This window comes from Bombyx mori, chromosome 1, assembly GCF_030269925.1.
Source record: "Bombyx mori chromosome 1, ASM3026992v2".
Lineage (NCBI taxonomy): Eukaryota > Metazoa > Arthropoda > Insecta > Lepidoptera > Bombycidae > Bombyx > Bombyx mori.
The window spans coordinates 15,206,817-15,224,835 of NC_085107.1; the positions used below are offsets into that span (position 1 = coordinate 15,206,817).

Below are 18,019 nucleotides of genomic sequence, written 5' to 3' on the forward strand. Positions count from 1 at the left end.
TTTATTTCTTTATTCATTTTAGTCATTTTGTATTTCTCAGTTGACAAAACCACTATTTTAGAGTAAACAGTGAATTTTTTTTTTTTATTGCTTAGAGGGGTGGACGAGCTCATGGGCCACCAAATGTTAAATAGTTACCCGAGCCCATAGACATCTACGACGTAAATGCCGCCACCTATCTTGAGATATGAGTTCTAAGGTCTCTGTTTTTACAGTACAACGACTGCCCCAGCCTCCAAATCGAAAAACATTAGTGTTTCACCGCAGAGATAGGCAGGATTGTGGTATCCGCGCGTGATAGCTCACATGACGCCACCAGTAAAACAAACGTAATAAACACATGAACGATAATTTTAAGCCAGCACTCATAAATCCAGCATCGCTTAACTTAAGATTCGCGGTCCTTGAAATGACATTGGCAACAATTGTTTCTAAGAAATAAATAAAAACTTATCTACATATATTCAGGTATGTAATTATTTTGTGTAATAAGTAAAAAGTAAAAAGCTCGATGAAAACCAGCCTAGAGAACAAGCGGGATTCCGGAGTGGGTATTCAACATTAGACCACATACACGTAGTCAAGCAACTTTTCGAGAAAGGCAAGGAATTTAATGTGAGCTTTTACTGCTGTTTCGTGGATTATTGCAAAGCTTTTGATTCGCTTGAACATCAAATGATTTGGCAAGCTCTTAAGATCCAGGGAATTGAAAATAAATATATCAGAATCATAAGCAATGTATACAACAGTAGCACAGCTAAAATAAAAACAGAAAGAGAAGGTGAAGAAATAAAAATTCAAAGAGGAGTCCGCCAAGGAGATCCTTTGTCACCGAAGTTGTTTACTGCGGTTCTGGAGAACGTTTTTCGTCAACTAAACTGGGAAACAAGAGGGCTATCAATAGATGGAGACAACTTAACCCAATTAAGATTTGCAGATGATATATTAATCTTTTCACCAACAAAAAATGAACTTCAAGCAATGCTTGGAGAATTAGTCGAGGAAAGTCGGAAGGTAGGACTGATTATGAACACTCAGAAGACTAAAGCTATGACTAACGATATAAAATACCCCATAACTATTAACAGCAACACTATTGAATATGTTGATGAATACGTTTACTTAGGCCAAATAATATCGCCGTCAGACCTCACTTCAAAAGAAATAGAAAGACGAATAGCCAATGCATGGAAAAGGTACTGGAATCTAAAAGAAGTGATGAAAAACAATGAAACAAGCATGACCATTAAAAGGAAACTCTTCAACACCTGCATCCTCCCTGTCCTTACATACGGATGTCAAACATGGGCCCTAACAAAGGCACATGCTCGAAAATTAGAAGTTTGTCAAAACGCTATAGAGAGGAGCATGACGGGGAAAAGATTATCAGACAAAATAAGAACATCAACAATTAAAAAACAAACTCAATTAAAGGATGTCTCAGTTACAATAAGGAAACTTAAATGGAAGTGGACGGGGCATACTATAAGAGGACAGGAGAAATGGTGTAAAACTATAATGTACTGGTATCCGAGAGACAGAAAAAGAAACCGAGGTAGACCATTTAGGAGATGGGTGGACGACATTAAGGCAGTTGCGGGAAGCACATGGACCAGAACAGCTGAAAATAGAAGCTTATGGAGGCAGTTGGAGGAGGCCTATGTCTATAATAGACAAACAGACAATAACTAATAATAACATAGGTAAAAAAAAAAAAAAAAAAGCTTCCAAATTTTTTTTTTAACTAATATTAATACCACTACTTACTTAAAACATAGTAAAAAAAAAAAATTATTGTATATGTAAAAAAAAAAAAAATGTAATTGTCTGAATAAAGGCTTTATTATTAATTATTTTGTGTACAGTGCAATCTTCTGTTTATGTCGATGACGGAATGTTGAGTAGGCGATTAAAATGCTAAAATAAGTTATGTAGACATCAGTTACTGTATTATATAGATTTTTTTTATTTTTTTTTTATTGCTTAGTTGGATGGACGAGCTCACAGGCCACCTGGTGTTAAGTGGTTACTGGAGCCCATAGACATCTACAACGTAAATGCGCCATCCACCTCAAGATATAAGTTCTAAGATCTCAGTATAGTTACAACAGTTACCCCACCCTTCGAACCGAAACGCATTACTGCTTCACGGCGGAAATAGGCGGGGTGGTGGTACCTACCCGTGCGGACTCTCAAGAGGTCCTACCACCAGTGATTACGCAAATTATAATTTTGCGGGTTTGATTTTTATTACACGATGTTATTCCTTCACCGTGGAAGTCAATCGTGAACATTTGTTGAGTACGTATTTCATTAGAAAAATTGGTACTCGCCTGCGGGATTCGAACACCGGTGCATCGCTACATACGGATGCACCGGACGTCTTATCCTTTAGGCCACAACGACTTCTTCTGGTGCTACCTACTTTGAGATATGAGTGTATAGACTTTGAGATTTGAGATATATACATATATATATATATATACATTATGGATATGTATACATTATGTGATTACAACACTAACAAGGTCGGGTACGCAAGCCACCAGAGAGAACATCAAAGAGCAAAACACCGACTCCACGACTATGATCAAATAAATGATTAATTCAAATTCCTGTCCAGTACAGTCGCCGAGACCGAAGCCGCTCAAGACCACATCATCATCGTCACGTTTTATAAACTGGAAATATTTTACAATTATGCTCCGAATAGGGAGTAGGAAACATAACATATGATAATTTGGCAGGCTGTAAGCTTGTTGTTAGTATATAAATAAGTATGTATATTGACGAAGGTATCTAAGTTAATCTGCTCATAAGACGAATAAAAGAAACTTGATTCATATTTCGTGGAATCCAATATAGAACTGGTAAAAGATACTGCCGTCATCAATTATAATTACTACATTCCGTTCAGCCCAAAATACTTTTGTAAGATAAATTTTGTTGAACGCTATTTTTTTGTGTTACTCTAAAATGTTATTATGATACTATTGCTTAGATTTTTTTTGCTTAGATGGTTGGACGAGCCCTCAGCCTACCTGATTTTAAGTGGTTACTGGAGCACATAGACATCTACATCGTAAATGTGCCACCCACCTTGAGATATAAGTTCTAAGGTCTCAGTATAGTTACAACGGCTATCCCATCCCTCAAACCGAAACGCATTACTGCTTCACGGGGCGGTGGTACCTACCCGTGCGGACTCACAAGAGGTCCTACCACCAGTAAGATGGATGAACAAGCTTGCGGCCCGTTCGGCGTTAAGTATGTACCGGATACCATATGTCCACATGAATTTCACAGTCCACCTTGAGACATGTGACCCAAGTCCCAATTGAATTGTAGAACGTATGTATATATTCCATTTTTCAAAGCGGAATGCGGTACATCTTCAGTTGCTTAATACAGTATTATTATTATTTTTATGATTGATCACCCGAACCAAGTCGAGAAATTAGGGGTGGAACGGTGAGCGATAATCTCGAATCGGATCTCATTTCCCGACCTGTCTCGAAATTAACATATAATTAGTTAGCATGAATTGTCGATACAGAACAGCTTAGTTGTGTGTCAAGTGTGCGTATAGGATCACGTTGTTGTTTAGGATCGAGAATCACCAATCCTTAACATATAGGTAGTAAAAATGAAAACCAGTTGCCGAAAATTCCGCGCAAGCAGCACGCAATGAAAGTATTGGAACACGGTTATACTGGATAAGCAGCCGATTCATGACAATTTTAATTTTTGCTTGTGTATTAGGTACTTTTTTTTTTATTGCTTAGATGGGTGGACGAGCTCACAGCCCACCTGGTGTTAAGTGGTTACTGGAGCCCATAGACATCTACAACGTAAATGCGCCACCCATCTTGAGATATAAGTTCTAAGGTCTCAGTATAGTTACAGCGGCTACCCCACCCTTCAAACCGAAACGCATTACTGCTTCACCGCAGAAATAGGCGGAGTGGTGGTACCTACCCGTGCGGACTCACTAGAGGTCCTACCACCAGTGATTACGCAAATTATAATTTTGCGGGTTTTTGACTTTTTATTACACGATGTTATTCCTTCACCGTGGAAATCAATCGTGAACATTTGTTAAGTACGTATTTCATTAGAAAAATTGGTACCCGCCTGCGGGATTCGAACACCAGTGCATCGCAACAACGAATGCACCGGACGACTTATCCTTTAGGCCACGACGACTTCAAACTTGTTTTTATGCAAAAGGTTCTAACACACCTTCTTATCTATCATTGGTTTTGTAACTATTAAAAAATATGATCGACGCAAAATGACAGACTGTAGACTTACTAAACTAAACTTTAAAGAAAATAAGTTAATCTAAAACGACTTGATCGATATCTTGCACCCCAGGATCGACCATGCGACTTAATCATCATGAAATCATAGCAATCACACAGATTGATTTCAATTTGATCTATTTTTGTACGAGTATGTACATATTGGTGGTAAACCTTTTGCAACACTAACAACACTACATAAATTTAATAATAAGATGATGATAAAAATTTAATCTCTGGCAAAAGCCGGAAAAGCAAATAAAAATTAAAATTATTATACAAGCACACATCTTGAGTTCGAACCGGACCTAGACAGACTGGCGTAAGTTATGCCATACTAATGAGACCTGAAGTTGACGCATGCGAACTGAAAATCGACGCTATGGAAACCTACTTTTGAATTCAAATATGTGTCGTTGGAACACAAATCTCCACTTGATTATACTCTCCTGGTATTTTGTCTAGCAATTGGCGAGACTTTACACGTGTAACGTTTTGTAAAATATATTATTTATGTAAATTTTCACTTTCAATCAATTGCCCTTCAGTCGCGTTTTGTCATATTAGTTTTATGCGATATGAGTAATTGCTAGGATTTACTTAATCGCCTCTTTCTTATTAATTAATAGGTATATTTATTCTAGTAGAATTTAAAAGCGTTAAATTGATTTTTGAATATGAGATCACAAAATTAGCGGAATCAAACTTTATAATTAGATACCTACATTCGGATCATCTTGTTTGTAATATAAACACACTCGTTTACTTTTAATGTTCATCAAACGTTAAATGAGAAATGATTTTCAAATTTATTGATTTAATTCATTGCCATGTACTTTTAACATCCAATCTAATATATAAACTACATACTACATAGTTTAATACTGAGCTCCTACGCATTGCCGAATATTAGATAAAAATATGAGTTTAATTTAGTTTTTTTTTTGTTAATCGTATTCTGAAACCTTTAATCTCTTCTACTGCTATGGTGTCCTGGTAAGTTGCATAATGAAATATGCGCAGGTAGGTGCATTCAGTGCACAGCTGCAGTAGTTTTAGCCCGCTAAGTCGATGCAAGTTTTACCTTGCAGTACTTTTTTGTATACGGCCTCATAGTGAAATATAGATAAATAGTAAAGTTTAATTATAAAAAGAACAAACCTTTGTTAATATTTCATTTAGTCTTTTTATTAAGATTTTACGGCTTGGTCATGAGACCTTCAAGCCAGATCTTATTTTGTCTCTTAAATTCTATTATATGCAAAATGATATAGAGCGAAATGAGATGAAGTTGATTAATTTGAGACTTTAATCAACTGAGACGAAATTAGATGAACCGAGATAGGATGGGATAAAATAAAGTCACAGTAAAATGGTGATTACTTACTTTTCCAGTGGACTTTTTGGAAAAAACCGAGAAACTACGGTCACTAGCTTTGTTTGCAGAAATACTAAAATAAAACCATTTACACAACCTCACTCTTGGCGTTCCCCTCAAAATGCCTGTTTCGTCTATCATTGGCTTGCAATTCACAGATAAATAATAACAGGCCAGTTTAGTGGCAGAGCAAAGGGTTCGAGGATAAAATATTTTTTTTGCTGTAGATAGATAAACGAGTTCATGATCTAGCCGGTAATAAATGGTTATCAGAGCCCATAGAAATCATCTTCAGTCTTAATATTTTGTGTATAATGCTTATTTCACCATTCGAACTGGAATACAAGGTTAGTACTTCATAAAACAAATGAGAAGATTTTGGGACCAAGTAGATTGAAGTATTAAATTTAAGAAATCGTTTCAACATTTAATTTTGTTCTTTAACATTAGATTTTCAAATCATAAATAAATTAAAAATATATGAAGTGTTTTTGATACGAAAAAATGGCTTCTCATACTCAAAGGTTTCAAAATTAGGGCAGATATTTTTTATAATCATCACACAAATTCACCTAATTTCGTAGTGCTTATGTCAATCGTTAAATTATGGCTAAAACGCAATGCGATACTCGATTGTCTGATCGGTCAGACTGACATATACTCTCAATACTGTTGTTAGACGCCGCCAGTTCTAACCCTAGCAGCGGACTACCAACAATACCTTCATTCCAAAAAAAAATGAGAGCAAGTCGACGTTCGTATGCTTACTGGGCCCATAAAAATATTCTTTATTACAAAAACAATCATTGTTAAGTAAAGCAGTACTTAAGTTCAATCTATCCATTGCATGCATTTTCGTCATTTTATGGGAAGTGCATTGCTCAAGGAAAAACCTAGCGAGAATCGATTAATTGTTTGAATGCGGTTGAGTCTGCTTTATCGATATTGATTTTTCACAAGACCGTCCCAACAACGACGCAAGGTTTTCAGCGTTCACGTAAATCTTTATTCAACCAGAAATAGCTTGAAGAGGTATCGTTAGCATCTGTGTATTATCATAGAGAGTGATTTTGTACGTGCTTTTAATTTTTTTTACTATCTTATTATAAGCTGTCTAAAATTCAAAAAAGTGTTCGAAATCATCAGAATTTCTATCACAGTGCCTATCGTCGTATCTAATAAACTACATAATTTGGTGAACATGAAGAACAATTCTAAGGTCTAAAAGTTTCTAGACTTTTTTAATTCCTCTATCACTAGTATCAGCTACGCACAGATCTTTGACAGATTGAATTTAAAAAAAAAACATAAAAAAAAACCTTTCTGCTCCTTATAGTAGTGACAGTCAAAAATTAGTTTAGACCCTGTCGCGAATGTTATAGCAAGACTGCTATAGTTAAGATCTTACAGGTTCACTAGGTGCTTAATATAGGCCATACATAGTGGTAGAAAAACGTATTGCGGTGGTCTGAATATAACATATAAATAGAAATTCAAATAAACTTACAAATATATGTAATTAGATTGTGTAATTCTTAAGACTACATTTTTGTACTACTTAATAATTAATTAAATACCTACTAACAAAATTTATGACACAATCTACGTATAGCATTTATATTTTGGTTATGTAAAAATTATGACGTGTTTTAAATAAAACGGATTCTACGACCTTATATCATAAAATATATAGCAGGATTCACATGGTGATCCGCGCGCCCCCTAGGCGCGGGGACCTCGTAGGAGGTTCGGCCCCCGGCCCGAAAAAAAAAAAAAAAAAAAAAAAGGATTCACATGGTGATGTCTAAAGGCTGCGTCTACCACCTGACACCGTTGATATCGTGAACAGTCGGCCGATCAACAGCAACACAAAATAATAATAGTATTTTTATTTATTTTTTATTGCTGAGATGGGTGGACGAGCTCACGGCCCATCTGATGTTAAGTGGTCACCGAAGTCTACAGACATCTACAACGTAAATGCGTTATTCACCTTGAGATATAAGTTCTAAGGTCTCAGTATAGTTACAACGGCTGCCCCACCCTTCAACTGAAACGCATTACTGCTTCACGGCAGAAATAGGCGGGGTGGTGATACCTACCGGTGCGGACTCACAAGAGGTGCTACCACCAGTATAAGTCTGATACATGCCTTCCTTGAAGAAATTGCATTTTTTTTTCTCTACCTAATCGTTAGCATCCTAAGGAGTTATTCCAAATACGCACCGACTGGTAAATGAACTCACGGGGCCTTCTAGGCCCCTACTAGCTTAACCCTTCTAGACTACCAAGGTACCATATACGTGTTTTTGTTCCAGACACACTTAAGTGCAGGTTTGTATATTGTTCCTATATTTTGAGTCACTGTCACACAGTACAGTAAAGGGAACGGTTGAAGTTAGTTTAATGATCCAAGCACGTGTTTGAGAAAACATTTCAAGGTTCTGAAGAATCCGGAAGGTCTTGAAGCGTGAATCATTATACTTAGACAGACACTATAGCTACAAACACCTGGTACATATAGATACTTGCAGTCATGTTTTTATCCCGCTATATGGACGACCGGAATCAAATTTAAAACATCGAATGCGTTAACTATGCGATAAGTCGACATTTTATTTTTCTATTTAACTTTATAGACACGAACGTTTATGGACACGTTTGAAGACAATATTTTTAAATACATTTTAAATTCGAAAAGCTCACATTATTCGTATAATTTCGGTAGTGTTCCACTTTGGTGTAAGTAGGTAAGAGAAAAACATTTTATTCCAGGTAAAAAATTTATAGAAACAGCTCCTGCAGAACTCAATGGCCACTTGACGTGACGTGGCCCAGAACATCGTATAAGTGATAGCAGCCCGTCAGTGTCGACAACCGTCTCGAGTGGTTTTTAAGTAGGCAATATTTTTTTTTTAAAGATATTATGCTCCTAATTTGTGGGTGATTAATTATTTCAACGCGTGTGGGAGTCAGTCAATCCGAAGTACGAGTGTTTGAAGTACCCACGTAGTTGTACTAAATCCATGATTTTATTTTCAGCTTTAGTTAGATATTTATCAGAGAATTTCTGAATGACCACTCTTGTTGAGATTTCACGTTTATGCATTTTCTAAGTATTGTTTTTTAATTATTTTTGGGTTTTGGTTCGCGATTTCCTACGTACAAACCTATTAATGTGACAGGTGTAATGAATAACGTTGTAAACTCAATTCTAGCTAAAAATGATGAATGCTATTCCTTGCATATATCGAATTATCGAAACATTCCAATTAAACGATGGATTTAATTACCTAAAATTGTTTTCTCAAAGACAAGACAACTAAACTAAAAACCCAGCGGAAAACAATGGGAAGCTTTTCCCACTCTATACAAATTCGAGTTTTTTACTGGTGGCAGGACATCTTGTGAGTCCGCGCGGGTAGGTACCACCACCTTGCCTATTTCTGCAGTGAAGCAGTAATGCGTTTCGGTTTGAAGGGCGGGGCAGCCGTTGTAACTGTACTGAGACTTTAGAACTGATATCTCAAGGTGGGTGGCGCATTTACGTCGTAGATGTCTATGGGCTCCAGTAACCACTTAACACCAGGTGGGCTGTGAGCTCATCCACCCAACTAAGCAATTTAAAAAAAAAAAAACTTTTACGCGATCGAGAAGTAATAAAATTCGCACTAGGTACACTTAGTTACTTTTTTCCGTCGTTTTAACACGTCAGTTATTATAGTCAGTATTATAGGAAAAAATTAACTTATTTTATTATTCCTTCATACTGACGAGAAACTCGTTCTATTTTGATATTTTTTTTTACTTATTCATTTTCGTGGGTCTAAAACATTTATATTGCCATAGTTATGCGAACGATACAGGCTATCCCGTCAAATCGAATACAACGTCAAAGTATTACTGGGCTACAGACGAAAATTTCAGCTGATAATAAATAGAATAACAAGTTAAATATTTTAATAAATGTATTTATAAAATGAATTAAGAACATATATTATAGTTTTAAATGTCCAAACTTATAACAAAATTATTACTTTTGGTTTTTATTTAAAAACATTGGGTTGTATTTTTTCCAGAGTTTAAATTTGCTGATTCTTGAAAATCGTCAGTCCTGCGTTTCAAATTCGAACGCACGATCGATATAAATAGGCAAACCGCTGGTACAGCGCGGACTTCACGGTCGCCCTGCTACTTGTAGTACCAAAAATGTAATTAGCACTAGCGCAAACCATTCGACCACCGGTCTCAATATGTTTTACCGACTATTCAGCTCAGATTTGTTGGACGAAATACTCATTATACCAGCGCAACTTAAACCTCGACATGATGTTTCAATATGAGTGGCGACATTTATGTTACATCCATAAGTTCTGCTAACCGCTGTTATGGTGCAAAACTTGTAAAACTATTCGGAAAACCAGCTTCGGCATAAAATTACACAGAGACGACTACGAATAGTTTTATAGAAGACTAGCTGTACCCGTCCACTTCGCTGGGCATTTAAAATTAACATTACTATTTCTCACCCCCATAAAGATTCTCATCATTAACTCCCCCGCAACAGGTGTAAGGAGTCCAACACTCATATAAATGTCTAGCCTATCAATTAAGTACACGTATTTTCTACATAGATACCAAGTTTCAAGTCAATCAGATGCATGGTTCAGTAGTTATAACGGAACATTCGTAAAAATCACTGTAGACTTATATATTAGTATAGATTCTTTAAATATATAAACATTTAACCTTACTCTATTACTACTACTACATTTAAAACAATACCGACATATCCGGAAAGTCACAATAAAACTAAAAAGTCGTAAGAAACCGTAAAAACAACAATCTTTATTAATCCTAAATAAGTCTAATAAATCTAAATAATAATTTTGTAAAATTCACGCTATTTGTCACGGAACTCTAAACGGCATGACCGATTTTGTTTTAGTTTCTTATATGTGTTTGGAATGGCTTAGATTAACTTTTTTTTTATTGCTTAGATGGGTGGACGAGCTCACAGTCAACCTGGTGTTAAGTGGTTACTGGAGCTCATAGACATCTACAGCGTATTTACGCTGCCATTTGGCATTTGCGCCACCCACCTTGAGATATAACTTCTAAGGTTTCAAGTATAGTTACAACGGCTGCCCCACCCTTCAAACCGAAAAGCATTACTGCTTCACGACAGAAATAGGCGGAGTGGTGGTACCTACCCGTGCGGACTCACAAGAGATCCTACCACCAGTAATTAAGCAAATTATAATTTTGCTGGTCTAATTTTTATTATACGATGTTATTTCTTCGCCGTAGAAGTCAATCGTGAACACTTGTTAAGTACGTGTTTCATTAGAAAAATTGGTACCCGCCAGGGATCCGAACACCGGTGCATCGCTAGATACGAATGCACCGGACGTCTTATCCTTTAGGCCACAACGACTTCAAAAGGGCCCGATACTTGACGTTGCAATCGGGGTCTATCGGCTATAGGATTATTAACTATGTTTTTATGACTTGCCCCAGTATCCCTGATGATGAGATAGTTTACAATAGGATCCAGTAAGTGGTGCTACGATTAGATGTTATGTTTTTATTGATTTTGAGGGCATTGCAATATTTATATAGACAGAGAGATAATATTTTTTTACCAAAAACATGATTACCTTTAAATATAAGTCAACACGTAGGTATATTATTACAAAAGGCGGTCTTATTGGTCTTATCTTAAAGAAGATTGGGGAGCCATGATATGTTTTTTATTGCCCTAGTAGGCAGACGAGCATACGGCCCACCTGATGGTGATGGTTACCGTCGCTCATGGACGTCAGCAATGCCAGGGGCAGAGCCAAGCTGCTGCCTACCGTTTAAGCGAAGTTGCTTAGCGATCCCATTAACCTAATTGTATCTAAATAAATAGATACTAACAGTAACACTTTTTATTGATACAAAAGTAACATTGTTATAACTTTACTAGCTGTGCCCGTCCGCTTCGCTGGGCATTTAAAATTAACATTGTTATTTCTCACCCCGATAAAGATTCTTATTATTAACGCTCCCGCAACTGGCGCAGGGAGTTCAACACTCATATAAATATTAGCCTATCCATTAAGTGCATGTATTTTCCACATGGATACCAAGTTTCAAGTCAATCGGATGCATGGTTCAGTAGTTATAAACGGAACATCCGTATAAACCACTGTAGATTTATATATTAGTATAGAAGTATAGATATAGCTTTGAACTGTATGACAACCATAGGTGAATTTACAAGGTATCACACACAAACCTTAAAGGTTTTTGAAGCATTTAATGTTGGGAAGCTCTGTAGTTGTTTATGGTCGACAATGTAAAGTAAATAAATAATAAATATTTACACGTCATGGCATACCCGCTAGTCCTTTTTAATTTTTTAAGTGGTCCAAGTATGATGTTGAGCTAAACTATATCTGAATCACGTAAAAAGCGAGTAACTCATGTGTTCTTTAATTTTTTTAGGACCTATTAAAAAAAAAAGTTCCATCATTTATATAGCATCCAGCATATATTAACTTAAAATCCCTCTAATAAGGTTTTACGTATTCAATTACCCACCAATGACTTTAAGGCGGTAATCGTTATAAGAACATTTTGCCTGTCAATATGGGATTAGCAACTTTGAAGTTCAGAATAACATCTTTAGTTTTAAAGATAAATTAAATTTGTAAGAATTTTAATAAAAACAAAGATGGGAGACTGTGCGGTTTGCTAAATAATGAAGTTTTTTTTCACAATGTTATCATTGGTTTATTAAGATTGGACATAGATGTTTGAGTAAAGTGAAGCTCAAAAACTTACCGTGCTCATTGGCGACAGCATATTGATAATTCGGTATGATGTCAGGCAAATCGTGATGAGGAGGTGGAGGTGAAGTTGGCGGCGGCCGGTATCCAGGCTCCACGGCACCATAGGCTAGAGGCCACTCCCGCTCACTCATTGTACCATACGTACAGTATTCACTGCCGTAGCCCAATTGTTGGCTTGTAGAGCCTGCGTGTGAATACGCACATGCACCGTAATCTATAGCTGGGCCACTGCTCGCTCCGGAACTGCTGCTGCCCGCAAGCTCATAGCCGGTGGGCTGTGACGGCGGCAGCGTGGGCATCCCGCCGCCGCACAAATAACCGCCACTTCCAAATTGTGGCTTTAACGCTTGACATTTACGACGAAAGCCGCGCGGACGTCTTCTAAACGAACCTTCCTCGAACATAAACTCGGAGGAAGGATCGATGGTCCAATAGTGACCCTTTCCGGGCCGCCCCAAGCCTTTCGGCAATTTGACAAAGCATTCATTCAGGCTCAGATTGTGTCTCACAGAGTTCTTCCAGCCCTGGTAAGAGCTACGAAAGAAGGGGAACTGCTGCTGAAGAAAAGCGTAGATTTCGCTGAGCGTGAGTCGTTTATTAGGCGAATGTCGGATCGCCATGACTATAAGGGCTATGTAGGAGAAGGGTGGTTTCTCTTGGCGGCGCGTTGCAGGCGGGCGGCGCGCCGCCTCCTCTGTGGTTTGGTCCTCAGTCTTCATGCGTAGGGGCGCGTGGGGAGCGCGTGTCGTGCGCGTCGGGACGCGAGCAAGCAGACAGTGCGCGCGCGTCGCTGCGGCCCATCACGGAGCGCGCCGCCCAGCGCCCGCCCCACCACACCCACCTCCGCTTCGCCACTCGCAAGGCTTATGCCAAAATCGACTCAGGGCAAAGCTTCTAAAGTCATTTACAACATTCTACACTGTTGTTACCATCAACTAAATCATGTTGATACCTTTTTACGTACGAAATGATAAGAGAATTAGACTGGCCAGACAAGATTAAGTAGGTATTTTCAGGCGTTCTCATATCATTTCTGTTATAATTAACAACGAAGGTGCCGAAACACAACAAACAAAAAACAAGATACAATAAATAAAACGTACTTAGCAAAATTTTCATTTATTTTTTCTTGTGTTCACAAACAAGACAGAAATGTCTCCTATACCTACAGATGCATACTTCTGGCGTACCCGGGCACACGTTAATACATCTAATTTCACAGTAACGAAAAAATAACAAAATATTCATTCTATCAAATGAAATATTAAATATGCGTAGGTATTTGTTTCCGCTGTTTCATTTTTAATTACGTTGATACAAAATTAAACGACACGCCACCAAACGGGCACGTGTAATAAAACTAAACTGGATTTCGGAACGGCATAGGATAGGCATAGATGTATACCTACTTACTTACTGTGATCTTTGCAAACCAAGTGTGTGCTAAAGACACAAATTAAAGAAAGCAGATAGATTAAAAGGCTTTTAAACGATGGTAAGGCTATTGCACTCTCGGATCCCCGTCTGGATTATCCACAAACTCGTACAAACATCCAAACAGCGGAAAACCCGCTTAGACAATAATATTTATCCGTCGCAAGGACGGCTGTCGAACGCCCGCTCTTGACCTAGCACAATTAAACCAAACATTTTACTAGAACTATAAAACAGTTATACGACGTACACCAAATATTTACCATAAAGCGTAAACCAAAAGTTTTGCATTAAACTTGCCGGATTTATTTACTCGCAGTCGTGTAAACTAATAATTGCATTTAGAAAAGAATCCTCTCTCGACGCGTTTAAGGTGTATTTTTGAGTGCGGGAAGTTGGTCCGACGTCGTTCGCTACTTCCTCGTGCTCCTCAAGCCGATGTGTAGGAAGTCCTCGTAACGGTCAGTAGTATACAAATTTCAGCTTTACTGTTCGTTAGTTAAACAAAAGCATCGTTCGTACAAAACATTTCGAACGCCGGAAAATGCATTTGAATTGACTGAACAAGATATCTATTTTATGTTCGGATAGATAGCCGTTTTTTAAATTCAGTAAGTATTTGGTGATTAGTATGGCTTACTGAAAAACTGACAAAAAAACCACTTTGGAATTACTTAAATTTAACAAGTAGGTACCAACCTACATCAAAATCGTTTTAAAAGATTTCTAAATGGAAGTCACTTATTAGTATTTAACACTATATATATATATGAAATATGCCCTATCCAGTAAACGGTATTTATAATAATAAAAAATGGAATTGCCGCTAATCCCCATTGCGAAATTTTTTTTAATGAAGAACGTTGTTCCCCAGCAGCGGCATTTAATGTGCGTGTTCGGTGACGTAATTTCGATGTGGTGATAAATATATAAATCATTATTATCGAATGCTGCTATAAATACGTGGTCGGTAGTGACGGAATGCTCTCGCGCCGGGTTGCTGATCTTTTCTGTAAACAATCGTCGCTGTAGTAAACATTAATACTATCACTATTGTAGCAAAAAAATCATTTTCTATGCATTAGAAGAAACTTTTTTCTATATCAGACATAAACGTGCACTTGATAATTTCGTTTAGCTCTTAAAATCAACAGCCTTATGGATCGGACAGATATATCTAGTTGTGTTCAAAATACGATAATAATTTTGACATTATTATATGTATAAATCGAAGGAATGTAAACTGGAATATGTGAAGTAATAAAATAAATTTAAAATGAATAACGTTATGATCAATGTAAAGTAAAAATCCTAATGGATTTTTTTCAAACCAAAGTTTCCTATTGTTACAATAGGTATGGCGCGAATGACACATACAAAAGATACATAAGATGATGCTTTGAAATTCGAAGCTACTTTTCTCTTTCCAACGCAATAATTCCAAGTAAAGACGAGCTAAAAGGAAGATACAATGTCTGACAGAATAGCCCGCAAGCTCCGCCCACAAGATGGCGCAGCGCGCGTCGTTGCACGCCACACATGTGCGCACGCGCAACCCGCGATCATTGCCTGATCTTGAACCCTCCATTCATCACCTTTTACGAGCTGGCAGTGTTCGAGCTTTTTACAGTTTCGCTTAATATTTTGGTGTACAATTAGACATTTTATATCTTCCTATTTAATTGATATTCAAACCATTACATATTGAAAGTCGAGAAAAACCTGGAATTCACATTTTATGTTTTTGCTAAATCTACTTTTGTGACATACCCAAATTTTGTAAGGAAGACGTCTTAGTATACATTTTCATATTCGTTCAAATTTTTGTGCTCTGTAATTAAAGTTTTAATGAAAACGATAGAAAAGCAACAAATTAGTTTAGTTTTATTTTAAGGCTGTATACTCAAAATTATCTAAATGTCATAACATTTTGAAAATAGTTCGAATGCGACTTTTACAATACATACAAGCACAAGACTTGACTTGACTTGACTACATGAATAATAAATAGAACCCAGGGTTTGTTTGTATATGATAATTAAATTTGTATATCTTATCTTATCTTATCTTATATCTTTAAACGAGCAATTATTGTATATAAATACCTATATATACAATCTGAGTCTCGGAAACGGCTCCAACGATTTTCATAAAATTTAATATACCGACAGGGGATTTCGGGGGCGATAAATCGATCTAGCTACGATTTATTTTCAGAAAGTGTTGTTTTATTCGTGTTTTCAATAATCAACTTTATCGATAATTTTGATTTTTTCTTTAAATAACCAGTTCATATTTTTTTAATATTCTGTCGGTAAGATCGAAAAATATTATTCATATTTCATCATTTTAACAATATGTAATTCGTATTTAAATATAATTTCTAAAAAACATAGTTTATCAAAAATAAAAAAATACCGAGCGGAGCTCGGACATACTCTAGTGGTAATTAAATTCAATGCAGAAAGACCTTGAATGGGATCAAATTACGAACAAAGATACACCAGGGCAACATAAAGCGCAATAGGTAGATTCATTCATTTTGTGAAAGTTTGCAATAAAATGAGGCACTGGACACAGTCCTTCTAAAATGTTGTTTTCCTAGTACCATTGTTTAGTAGCGCCTAGCAAGATCGGACATTTTTTGATAATGCGAGTTGTCCAAGCTCATGTAACTTAAACATGTTGAACGCCATTTGGCCCACCGGTGGGCCTAGTGTACTATACAATTCGGGCCAAGCCAAAATCATGGAATCATTCTAAAATTGATAAAATGCAATAGTTTGTACGGAAGGAAAAAATTAGCACGGATTGCCGTCTAGTTTTTAAGAAATTTTAAAAGTCTTGATAAAAACTACAACTTTCTACTGGATTTAAAAACCAAGGCGCTCGGTTCGGCTAAAGGGCCACGCGGCACACTTCCATACGCGTTTTGTTTGATAGCTGCCATCTGTGGCTTGTAGGTAGCGTTACGTTAGAACCCTCACGCGGCTCATGGGTGACCCTCATGGCCCGAACGGTTCAGTAATATAAGGCTCACAGATGAGCACCGTGACCTGAAGAAAATAATCGATTTTTCATATAGCGTTCAACGTATTAATTCGTCGTGTCGTGTCATGTAAATTTATTGAAGATCGAAAACAAATTTGGTTTATTTGGAATTATCAGCCCAATTTTATTTTCGATACACAAGAAAGATCAAAACGTTACCCGAAATGTAGACTTGTATGTATCTATGTAAAAAAATATTAAAAGTGACTCTCGATGATTTTAACAATAAAATTTTAATTTCTTTTTTATTATTTTTTAAACTATCTCACGGCAAATCTAGTGTTAAGCGGTTATCGGAGCCCCACTGCCAGCACTCTTTCACGTTTCCATGTTTCAAGGTTGGTGGTGGTGTTCACCCACCTACCTTGAAACACGGGATTTTTGAGACATGGTACACCCCTATGAGCTCACTATGACCCTAGTACTTCCGAGTTTCCGAGAGAGAGAGAGAGAGAGAGAGAGAGTAATTTCTGTATTTACGAGTTTCGTATCATTTATACTACGATGCAACTCCTTAATCATGGAAGCTATTCGTGAACACGTAGTAGTAGAAAAAATATCTCCATTCCCCATAAATTGAACTACAGAAAATTTGCATGCTTTCATACACATAGACCTTTTCAGCCATTGACCCCTATAATTAAAGTTTATAAATTATTTTGAACTCGGCCTGTTTTATGGGCAAAGCTTAAAATAGTGGAAAAATTGGGAAGATGTTTTCGAGCTCCGCACAAGGTTCCTTATAATTCAATATGAACATTTAAAAAAATGTATTTAGAGCGACATCAAAGACAAATTAATATTTGATAACACTCAATTTTTCCAGAAACTGTCAAACCAATTTTTACAGGGAAATTTCGTTATTTAATTTATTTCATATTTCAGAATACATTATCTTATACGACGCCCTCCAAATTTCCATGAAATAGGATTCATTTTGAAAAAGACAAGGGACAGAAATATTGATAATTATTAAAAAAAAATGCAAGAAATGTATTTTGAAAAACCACATA

At 36.8% G+C, this 18,019-nt stretch overlaps 1 protein-coding gene and 1 long non-coding RNA gene across 3 annotated transcripts in view; both read right to left on the reverse strand.

Annotated features, from left to right (window-relative positions):
* Window positions 1-13,368, reverse strand: part of LOC101741693 (forkhead box protein F1-A) — a 53,046-nt gene extending 39,678 nt beyond the window's left edge. The window contains exon 1 of one of the 2 annotated variants that reach the window (XM_038011720.2): window positions 12,514-13,368. In XM_038011720.2, coding sequence (XP_037867648.1) covers window positions 12,514-13,240 — 727 coding nt within the window. In that variant the 5' untranslated portion in view covers window positions 13,241-13,368. The remainder of the gene's footprint in view (window positions 1-12,513) is intronic. The other variant, XM_038011725.2, reaches the window with a different exon arrangement.
* Window positions 13,369-13,624: 256 nt separating this feature from the next.
* LOC134199793 (uncharacterized) lies at window positions 13,625-15,858 on the reverse strand. The gene is made up of 2 exons (XR_009974419.1): window positions 15,726-15,858; window positions 13,625-14,965 (listed from the first exon to the last, which is right to left on the reverse strand). It is a non-coding gene; the product is annotated as an uncharacterized LOC134199793 (long non-coding RNA).
* Window positions 15,859-18,019: the final 2,161 nt, after the last annotated feature.